Source organism: Simochromis diagramma, unplaced genomic scaffold, assembly GCF_900408965.1.
Source record: "Simochromis diagramma unplaced genomic scaffold, fSimDia1.1 OVJJ01000321.1, whole genome shotgun sequence".
In the NCBI taxonomy this organism is placed as follows: Eukaryota; Metazoa; Chordata; class Actinopteri; order Cichliformes; family Cichlidae; genus Simochromis; species Simochromis diagramma.
In genome coordinates this window covers 9,389,771-9,400,635 of record NW_024386772.1, presented here as the reverse complement: position 1 = coordinate 9,400,635, position 10,865 = coordinate 9,389,771, and the positions used below count along the sequence as shown (strand labels likewise).

General features: G+C 38.9%; 2 protein-coding genes across 2 annotated transcripts; one reads left to right on the top strand and one right to left on the bottom strand.

Annotated features, from left to right (window-relative positions):
• The first annotated feature begins 274 nt into the window (after nucleotides 1-274).
• Nucleotides 275-5,524, top strand: eif3g (eukaryotic translation initiation factor 3, subunit G). The gene is made up of 10 exons (XM_040047824.1): nucleotides 275-366; nucleotides 449-495; nucleotides 1,067-1,155; nucleotides 3,420-3,479; nucleotides 3,577-3,681; nucleotides 3,800-3,995; nucleotides 4,108-4,218; nucleotides 4,771-4,907; nucleotides 5,229-5,335; nucleotides 5,421-5,524. The coding sequence occupies exons 1-10, from the start codon at nucleotides 344-346 to the stop codon at nucleotides 5,434-5,436; spliced, it is 891 nt and encodes a 296-aa protein (XP_039903758.1). The 5' UTR covers nucleotides 275-343; the 3' UTR covers nucleotides 5,437-5,524.
• LOC120743852 (intercellular adhesion molecule 1-like) lies at nucleotides 5,452-9,693 on the bottom strand. The gene is made up of 5 exons (XM_040047797.1): nucleotides 9,368-9,693; nucleotides 7,283-7,558; nucleotides 6,869-7,186; nucleotides 6,504-6,764; nucleotides 5,452-6,422 (listed from the first exon to the last, which is right to left on the bottom strand). The coding sequence occupies exons 1-5, from the start codon at nucleotides 9,396-9,398 to the stop codon at nucleotides 6,328-6,330; spliced, it is 981 nt and encodes a 326-aa protein (XP_039903731.1). The 5' UTR covers nucleotides 9,399-9,693; the 3' UTR covers nucleotides 5,452-6,327.
• Nucleotides 9,694-10,865: the final 1,172 nt, after the last annotated feature.

The window sequence follows — 10,865 nt, the reverse complement described above, 5'->3', positions numbered from 1 at the left end:
ATTGTTGCTCTTAAAAAAACTTTTTAAAATTAAATTTCATGTTCATGTAAATTGCATGTTTACATGTCTTTGTTTGTTTGTTTGTTTGTTTTTAAACCCCTAAGATCTCAGATATTGCTTTCTGTTAAAAACTTAATTTTACATTTGCGTAAAGTTTTCCAGATTATTATCAACCACGATGTTTAATTTGGTTTGGTTTTAGACAATGAGTTCTGCACTCTTATTTTGAAGCCAAAAAAAGGGATTACACTATACTTTTATTGTGAAGTGGTAGGAAGTGCGTACAGTAGCGAAGCCGCTCGACTCATACTGCTCCGGTCCTAAAGTGAAGCTAGCAGTGAGGATGCCGTCGATTGAATACGACGAGTAAGTTCTGTTTGTTTCATTTCATACCCTGAAGTCTTTATTGAGCTCAAAATAACGTTGCATTTTCGCATCTGTCTTTCAGCTCCAAGCCCAGCTGGGCTGATCAAGTTGAGGAGGAAGGAGATGAAGGTAAAGAGCCTATTATCAGCTTTAGCTAATGCTAACACATCTGCTGTAGTCCAGTGACTCAAGAAGGAGGCCGGCTAGGCGGTTTCCACTTCCACGTGGTTGTTAGGCGTAAACGTAGAGCTAAAAATGTGTTTACTGAGACATTTGGGTTGTCTAATTATGCAAAAGCTGGAGTGATATATTCGTGTGACTGACATGGATGGACGATTTATTGATGAAAAGAGTTACCGATATATGCTGAGGCCTGTAACAGTGACGTAAGCAGGGTCTCTCAGTACTAACATGAGTGCAGCTATCAGCTAGCAGGCTACGCTAGCAACACAGCTGTGTTAGAAGTAGGGTTTCAGCGCCACAGGTAATTAAAAGTCAATAAGTGTCTTATTGCAAATAAGAACACCCGAGTGTGAAATCCAATTCAGAACTGGATATTTGATCAAAAGATGAGCCTTGATGGTGCTTTCATTGAGAGTTTGATTGAATACGAGGGAAGCGAAGCTCTTCAGAGACGGGGCGTGAAAAACAATAGTTTTTCTAGCAGTTTCAAGGACTAAACTGAATGTTTTCTTCACAGGCACACTGCCATCCCCCAAGGAGACCATCAAAGGAAATATTAAAACTGTCACGGAATATAAAATAGATGATGATGAAAAGAAGTACAAGGTAATAAAACGTTTATTATGTGGTTTTTACAAGACTCATTATACAAAGTCTTGTCTTGATTATATTTAAATGGTTAAAAATGCATCTATCATTGCATTTGTAGACCAATAGAGTTATAAGAATGGATGCAGTGATTGCATTACTTTTGTTAAGGAGATATAGATACTGTCTGTAGTGCTGTAGGACAAGTAGTTTTTTCTCCCACTCATTGATCCTTTGCTAAGCATGGGTGTCACCTATGTAGTAATTGACCCTGTGCACGAGAAAATGCTAACTTCCTGGTTTGAGACCGGATGTGGGGTTGTACATTTCCGGTAGCTTTACTTTGCGAAGATATACTCCAAAATCATGTCCAAAACTCGAAAACGGAAAGATCGCGTTAAGTTACAAAGAGGAGAAGGTGGGAACACTCACCACTGTTGTGTCATAAAAAAATCTAATGATCAATTTTGAAGTTTAAAGCGTTTAGATCGATCAGTTGTTTACATCACTCAACACAAGCAGAACTGCATTACTGCAGCAGAAGACACATCGTCCACATTCAGAAGCACATCTCTGTATAGTGACTGGTCTTATGATTTAAACAGGCAAATGTTCAGCATTCAAACTACAGGTGAAGAATAGTCAAACCAGATGTTTCCCGTTATGTCGAGATCAGCTAGTCAAGTACACACCTACACAGCATGTTAACAAACCGTGAAAAAAAGCCACACAAAAAATGAATGATTGCTGGTAAGGGTTTCTATACATTAGTATGTATGAAGGGTATGTTGTGACTTACCTTAAAAATTACAGCGGTCCCTTGCTATAACGCGGTTCACCTTTCACCTCGCTGTTTTCGCAGATTTTTAGTGCAAGTTTGCATGCTTTTTTTTTTTTTTTTTTTTTACATCACATTGTGTCCTGCGTCCTGATCGCTGCAGACGACCTCCTCCGTCACGTCTCTCCTCTACAGTACAGAATCACTGCATCGATAGCTAGCAGTGTGACTCTGAAGTGCAGTACTGTATGTCCACGATGTCCACGAAACGTTTTGCACCGTCAGAAAATAAAATTGGCTACTTGATTTCACCTATCGCTGGTTATTTCTAGAACATAACACCCGCGATAAACGAGGGACAGCTGAGAAATATAACATTTGAATCCATTTTTTCTTTTGCTCTGAGGCGCGGGGGAAAAAATATTGACAAGTCGATGAACATCATTTACAGATATATTGGGTAAATGCCCAAGACATCTATAGAAATGTAAATCGCCGCTTGATTCATTCATTTGCTTAACTTGTTTTGGACCGTAAACAGGGCACGAATAGGGCACCGGAAACAAAGCTCCCCACAGGAGTTTCCGCACCGGAAGTAGCATTTGCTAACGTGCACATAGTCAATTGCAGTCTAAAACAGGGCTCTGGAGGAGCATGAAAAAATGGCTGCACAAAAAAGTGCAGGAAAAACAGTTGTTACTGATATAACTGCAGTTCTGTAACGGAGTGTGATAAGGTTTATCATCGATTGTGTAAGGTTATCAGGCTTTAGTCTGTGGTGTCTATGGTCAACCCTGGGCTCCACCTCTGAAACCCTGTGGCACATGATGGGTTGTACAATTTATTTTGAGCATTAGAACTTCATAAGCTATGAGTAATATATGTTAAAAAGCAATTGCAGGCACATTTAAAACATACAGATACAGAGTAAAACCCATTCTTGTTTTCCATCTACTAGATTCTAAATTGACAAACTTCTCAATTGACACGTTATACAGCAAAGTTACAGATGTAGTCATTAAATGGTTTTTAACATTTCTGCTATTGATACCAGATGCCCTCTAGAGGTCATAGTTTCATCTGAAAGCTTTGAGTAAGACTGCATTTTTCAAGATTTGTATAGATTTTATTAGAGGCGCATTAGTTCAGGGTGGCTGCGGTAAAGCAGGTCATCTACTAACTGGAAGGTTGGTTGTTCGGTTCCTTGCTGCTCCAGTCTGCATGCCAAACTATACTTGGGCAAGACACTGAACCTGATGCTTTCATTGAAGTGTTAATGTTAGATAGAAAGCAAGATAGAAAAAAATGCTTTTGTTAATTGGTGAATGAGACATGTTGCATAAAGCCTGAATAGAGTAGATGACTGCTAAATGAGAACCAGTCCTTTTAACATAACCTTCATAAATATTTGCACTTGCTGTATACAAAGAAACTTGTTTGTAATATTATTAATTAATATTAATATTGATTTATTTGTTGTTGATTTTGTTTGTTTGTCCTCTAGATTGTGCGAACCTTTAAGATTGAGACAAGGAAAGCCTCAAAAGCTGTTGCCAGAAGAAAGGTCTGACTTTAAATTAAATAAAAGTAAACCTTTTTCCACTTTATCCATGAGCAAAATAGTAAACTCTGTGTCAAACATTATCCTGCACTCATTTCAGAACTGGAAGAAATTTGGTAACTCTGAGTATGATGCACCAGGTCCTAATGTTGCCACCACTACCGTCAGTGATGATGTCTTCATGACTTTCATCTCCAGCAAAGAGGTGAGTGTCTTGCTTTTTTGTGTTGCTGCTTTTGTTTACTGTTCTAATAAAAAAAAAAAAAAAGTTAACTATGGTGTAGCTTTGCATCTTTACTTGATGTATCTTTTTCATTTTGTAGGACTTAAATGCCCAAGACCAGGATGAAGATCCGATGAACAAACTGAAAGGACAGAAGATCGTGTCTTGTCGTATTTGCAAAGGTGATCACTGGACTACACGCTGTCCGTACAAGGACACCCTGGGCCCAATGCAGAAGGAGCTGGCTGAACAGCTCGGGCTTTCTACTGGAGACAAGGAGAAGCCTGCTGGTTCAGGTATCATGAACATACCATTCATATAGTCAAATTTTTGCTGTCAGATGTTCTGTTGCGGTTTGGTGTTCCTAAAGTTATCATGACTAATGTTGCATGCTTTTCCTTTCACCAGCGGAGCCAGAGCCTGCACAGCCTGCACAGAGCAAGACCGGGAAGTATGTTCCTCCGAGCCTGAGGGATGGAGGCACCAGAAGAGGGGAGTCCATGCAGCCTAACCGCAGAGGTCAGTGCACATTGTCTGCTTATACTATTCACACCCGTTATTCTTTGAGAAATTGCCATAGGCATTATAAAACATGGATGTAACTTCCAGGTCAGAAAAATGAAGCCAGTGCAACAATGCAGCCATCTGGTGGCTTTCTATTGTGTTGCCACCAGATGGCGATAGAAATGCAGGGTTTCAAAAAGACTTCCAGTCCGATAGAAGTTTAGAGGGAAAGGCTTCCTTAGTTTATGGGCTCTCACGTATTTTGTGTCATACTGAATTTTTTTTTTTACTTTTTTGCAAGTCTTGGTAATGCTATGTTTCAAAAAGGAAGATGAAATTGCATGCTCAATGGCTAATGAGTTGTCAGTCAAAAGACATTACACTGAGCTTGCAGTGTTACAGTCACACCCAGCCTCCCAAATTGCATCCAGTGGAAATGCTAAACTTCAGGGCTTCAAAACAGATCTTTAGAAACCAGTGGATGGTGTTATAGTAGTGGTATTATGGTTGATAATGCCTGCACAGCCTCAAGTATTGTTCAATAGAAACACTGTTTGTTTTTGACAGCTGATGACAATGCTACCATTCGTGTCACCAACCTGTCTGAGGACACCCGTGAGACAGACCTGCAGGAGCTCTTCAGACCATTTGGCTCAATCTCAAGGATCTATTTGGCCAAGGACAAGAACACGGGACAGTCGAAGGTCAGTTATAAAGCGAACATTTGATTTAATAAAGTGTCAGCAACAATTTCTTAACAAACCTCTTTCCAAGACGGTGTAGCTGGTAAATTGACTACAGTGTTTAGTTTTCTGTTCGTAAGAAAATACACAAACATGTTGTCTGTCAAGTGTTCCAGTGAAAGTGAAAATTGAGTGGTTGACTTTATTATTGTCGTTTTTGTATATATTTTTTTTAAGTATCAGCTGCTGAGTGTGGGTTTGTTTTCTTTTCCTTTTTTAAAAAACTGTTGACATTGAACTGAAACTGAGCATGGTTCAGTAATCTCATCCTGTTTCCAACAGGGATTTGCCTTTATCAGTTTCCACCGTCGGGAGGATGCAGCAAGAGCCATCGCAGGAGTGTCAGGATTTGGATATGATCATCTTATTCTCAATGTTGAATGGGCCAAGTAAGTTCAGTCTGTCAGTTTTGTCAATGTACTTGTCATAATGTTGTATAATCTTATCGCTGACTAAATTTCACTCTCTTTGCAGACCGTCAAACAACTGAGGAATTCAGTGTAAATCCCAGAAAGATTCCATATTTTATTGTCATGGTAAAATATGGCTGTTACCGTAATAAAGAGAGTAGTTGTAAATGTCTTTGTCATTCTTTCTTTCCTTTAATGCGTTTTCTGTCTAGGCTTTTATCCTGAATTAAACCTTTACGTCTTCGACATTAGACAAACTCTACATTGATTTTCTTGATTTGGAGACGTAAACAGAAAAGAGGAATGAAGCTCATCACAAAATCATAATTGGCAAAAGTGTTAGCTGGCTTTACAAGACCTAAACGATTAGACAGAGATAATGACCATCATGACACTTATTATCAACTTTATTTTTGATTTAATGTGTGCACACTTGTAAAACTGGATTTCAGATCAAAAATAAATTGACAAAAGACAACATGTGGCAAGTGAGCAATGCTGCAAAAAGTTACTAATCTTGTTTTCAGGAGATTATACCTAAAAACTGTAGCGTGTATTAGTGAGGACATACTAATACTGATAGGGATTTTAAGCGGTTAAATACTTGAAAGGTTTATGTTGATGCAATCTTTGTCCCAACTTTTCTTTATATTAGCACTACACAGTGAATCACAGTGAGCTTGGCAAATGAAGCCTGCATTTGAAAAGATAGGCCTTATTAACTAATTATGGTGTCAAAAAAGTAAAACACTAAAACATCGAAAGAAGAAAAAAAATACAGACGTTACAGTTGATAAGTACAATCACGTTTCCATAAAAAAAATGTATGGATACAAATTGCTAAAACAAAACATGCTATTTGAGCTTTACCAGTCCTCGTGTTTTTAATACATTTAAGAATGTAGCTAAAAAACTTTGAGGATTCAAACATGGCACAGAGCAAATTTTTTTGGCTTTGAAAATACATTCTCTTATCTTTTGCATTTGTGATAAATCACTCCCAAAATACAGATAACAAAAACAATTGCAGCAATTGCAATCGCAGCAATGGCCCCGGGACCAATACCTAAAGAAGAATAAAAAAAAATCATAGATGATAAAATATAACAAGATGGGAAATGTACTGAATTAACTGATGAGAACTTACCTGGAGGTTTGTTGACTGTGAAGTATTTAGTCACAGTACCCTGGGAGTTTGAGGCGGTGCAAGTATAGACCCCTGGAAACTCAAATGGTCCAGTCAAAATAGGATAATTCACATCCTGATCCTTGTACGTCTCTTGTGCTGCTTGTGGGAATTGCCAGTGGTATGATGGCAAAGGGTTTCCTGTTGCATTGCAACTTAAAATGTTTTTACCAGCTGGCAAGTCCAGAGTCTCATCTGAAGCGCTGATAAAGGTTGGTTGGTCTGAGGGCATATGTGAAATCAAATTGCACACAGAAAAACTTGAAAATGAAAATACAAAGAGAAATATTTTTTTTGATTACATTAAGATCATTTTAAAAACTCACAGAGTACAGTCAGAATATGCGCCTCTGAACGCACTGGAAGAGGACGTTGTTCCTCTGGCCACAGGTTTAGTTTTGCTTCACACCAGATCTCAGCTCCATCATCATCTCTATGAGCAGTCAGAGTGAGGACAGATGACTTACTGACATTAGATAGAATGGACTCATTAAATGTCTGAGAAGACAATATCTTATTTCCTTTGTGCCAAAGCACAGAGAGATTTCTTGCTGGTGCAACATTAACAATGTCACACTGTATGGCAAACTGTTGGCCTTCCACCACTGCACTTAAATTCTTCAGAGACACACTGTCTGGCATTTCTGAAATAAAAAAAAAATCAAATGAATTCATTTTACCCAGTTATTAAGTACTAATGACATACTTGAAAAGTGTGAGACAAAGTTAAGGCTACTCACTATAAACAGTGACTGGTAACACTTTTGTACACTGATCACCATCACGGGAATTCACATAACACATTGGCGCTAACTCCCACACTGGCACAGAGTCAATTCTTAAGAGAAGAGAAGTGACATTGGAGGTAAGGTCCACTCCTCCATATGGAGACTCCCATCCCATTCCATCGGGCTGGTTAGATAGTGAGGTGCAGTTTGCTGATAAGGAGTCTCCAAACCTTACCACAACACTAGGAGGGCTTATTTCTAACGGACAGGAAGTGCTCACAGGCTTTCCTAAAACGATACAGGAAAGCTTAAGTTAGGCGTATCATCAAATAGTAAAGAAAAATACTATCAAATGTGCATATGCTGGTAATGTTTCACTGTGAACCGTGGCTAACAGACCTGGAGCAGCAAAATTTACAGTTGGAAAAGCCTTGAGGAGGATACTCAATGTCCAAAGTGATGAATAAAGCCACACTAAATTATATAACTAACATTATCTGGGATCACTGTTGCAGATTCTTCAAGATTTGTTTCAGTTTGAGATCTCCCACCCACCCACTAAATTGGGTGAGGTTACCGCTAATAATTGAATAATTGAATTTACTTCACATTCAATGGGCACTCTCTATAGAAAATCTCTGACAAATACTAACAAGAGTAGTAGCTTTACAAGTCTTATTCAGGTTGTAGTGGGTTCACTAGATGTTCTTTGGGAAGGCCACTCTACAGAAACAATTGCCGATTCCAAGATCACCAGTTCAAGAAATTGTACATAAATACAAGTTATTCAGATGTGTCACCATACGAATGAAATTTCTGACCACAACTTTGTGTCACCTTAACATCCTCTATTGCAAATGCTGTCAGAATATAATTCCTTTTAACTGAGTAGAGAATTTAACAGGGTATTTCTGATAGCTTTGTTGCTACACCTGCTGTCACAAGAGTCAGTTCCGGTTATACAGAGCTGTCTGAGTTGAAAAGAAATCTTTGAGCGCACAGTGTCTTCCAGAGATGGACTGGTGAACTGGCATACCGGGCATTTTCCTGTTGCGCCGACGCACTTTTGCGCCGATGGGCCAACTGTATTGCCCAATCAAACCTCCTAGACATACCCAGAGCTAGCCCTCCAATACTTTTGCTTTGCACTTGCGCAACGTGTGGAGCAGTGTTTAGTGCGGAAACAGTGGCGAAAATGTGGAGGTGAAAAGATATGAGAGAGAAAAAAAATAGATGCAGGAAAATCTGACACATGTTCACTGTGCAGCTAATAGCTGCACAGTGAACAGTAGTACCAGCAACACCTAGTAACAAGCCCTTGTAGTGACAGGACGGCTACCTTCGCAAGTGAGGGCTCACTTGACCGCATGAGATACAGAAAGGTGTAATTAACGTGGTAAGGAAATAAGTTGATTTAAGGATTAAAATCAGGATCCAAGTAAAATGAACGGATACTTTAACCATAGTCACTCCAAATACCTAAACTGGGATTTTTAATTGCCACGTGCTGCTAGCCCAATAACAACTGCGCCAACCTGATCAAAAAGAAAAAAAAGCTTCAATATTAATAATTTAAAAAGTGAATATATTCATAATATAGCTGTACATGATATTTTCTGTCTATGTGTGTAGTGCCGACCATCGCAGACGTAACGGAAACCCGTACGCGGACTGACACGTGCGGGACTATAAATTCGGGTTTGGGAGACGACTGTCAGGTAGTCCAGATTCTCAGCCTACAACTCTTTTTTTTCCTAAGTCACTGTGAATGACCATCTTTAAGTGTTTAGGAAAAGGACATAGGAGGTAGACTACTTTTCGAAAACAGGCCTACATATAATGCTCACAGCTGCTGACACATGTGCGCAATGTAAATTTAAAAGTTTGTTGTTTGTGGGACTCATCATGCATATATACCAAAAAAATGATAATAAACGGAACAATTCCAACGGGACCTTTGCACTTTGAGTGCTCAGACCCTAAAAACGGAGTTGATGTAAAAGAAACAGCGCGCTTCATCCGAAAGATGGGTTCCGTTCTGAAACTAATTTGGTAACTTTAACAAAGTAAAGAGCGCAAAGAAAAAAATACACTTACCTATCCACGCAATAAAGATGAAGAAAAACATAGTGTTTTTACCAAGTGTACAAAACCCTCAGAAGGAAACTAAAAACGAAGCAGATCCACCTGAACAGCTTTTTCTAAATGTGCGTACACTCGTGCGCTTCTTCCTTTCGTTTTCTTTCGTCAGGCGCAGAAAGACTACGCCCGTGGAGGGAAATGCAGAGTTGTTTAGAAGAAGTTAACAGTTGCCTCACTTTCTGGTTTGCACAAGCAAAATTCTAAGTATTGCACAGAAGGTTGTAGTTCATACGTTATATTACACGCAATAAAAATGTCTTGCATTTGCTGTGATTTTGCGAAATAAATCCGCCCGAGCATCTAAACAAAATGAGTGACACCATACTTAGAATAAGAAAGTGTTTGAACAGCGAGTCAAGTTCATTGATTTCTCTTTGTGTTCGGTGAAAACTAAAGAAATAGTTGGGTTTAAGCAGTGTGTGTGTGTTGGGGGGGGGGGGGGGGGGGGGGGGCGTGGATTCTGTTATTTCGCATTTCATGTGCGTCCTGTCCATGTGCGTTAGACGCTCAGTCGAATAACCCTGTGTTACAATAAACCCTCCTCACTTCACATAGCGTCAATATTAAACATGATATATTTAAAACGGAGCATCAAAACATGTTACCAACCAAACAAATGAATGAACAAATAAACAGGATGCTACAGTCTGATGTGATAACATCTTTAAAATGTCGAATCCTCTTTCGCAATCACTTCTGCAAAGATCCAGGTGATGAAATGGACAAGAGGCTGTTGGACTTTTGCAAAGATAGTTCAGACAAGGGAAAACGGGACTGTTTTGACAGCAGTATGTACCAGTGACGCAAAATGAGTCAGGACATATGACTGAAACAAAGTCTTCTGTGTAGAAGATGGGAAGAAGCTAAGATTAAATCTGATTAAGGGTTGCATTTGTAAATACATTTACACTCACAATGTTAGTCCTAAACAACTACCGTACTGTAAATGCTTAAAGAAAGCTGATGAAATAATGCTTTTTTCTTTCTTTTTTTTCAGTTTTGAAGCATGACTGGACTAACCATCCGCTGAGCATGCATTCATGCAAATTTCTCCTTAGACTGGTACTCGTGAAGCAGGTTGTCCTTGGAGATGTGGAAAAATTCAGATCTTCCCCTAAATATTAGGAATCGTAAAGAAATCATATGATCATGAGAAACAATAAATTTTGGCATTCTCTAAAGAAAATAAGATCTCTGACAAATACCATCGTGACTAGTAAATAACAGTTCAGTTTGCTGGTTATTCACATCAGATAACGTGTAAACAGTTCATGTTAATTTCAAAAATTGCAGTGTTCCTTCTTTTTTTTCCAGTTCTGCATCTGGTACAGTTGCTTATCTTGGGGCCACTGTTGTTCTTGGGGTTGAATTTGTTGCATTAAACTTCATATGTAAAAAAACCAAAAAAACAATTTTGTTTTCTTATGGAGACTCCGTGCACTTTATATAAATC

Excerpts from the sequence above, each read along its gene's own strand:
- eif3g (XM_040047824.1), top strand. The coding sequence starts at position 344 with ATGCCGTCGATTGAATACGACGA. Across the intron at positions 496-1,066 it reads TGAGGAGGAAGGAGATGAAG|GCACACTGCCATCCCCCAAG; the intron begins GTAAAGAGCCTA and ends TTTTCTTCACAG. Across the intron at positions 4,908-5,228 it reads AGAACACGGGACAGTCGAAG|GGATTTGCCTTTATCAGTTT; the intron begins GTCAGTTATAAA and ends TGTTTCCAACAG.
- LOC120743852 (XM_040047797.1), bottom strand. The coding sequence starts at position 9,398 with ATGTTTTTCTTCATCTTTATTGCGTGGATAG. Across the intron at positions 7,559-9,367 it reads CATCTTTATTGCGTGGATAG|GAAAGCCTGTGAGCACTTCC; the intron begins GTAAGTGTATTT and ends GTATCGTTTTAG. Across the intron at positions 6,765-6,868 it reads GCATATTCTGACTGTACTCT|ACCAACCAACCTTTATCAGC; the intron begins GTGAGTTTTTAA and ends ATATGCCCTCAG.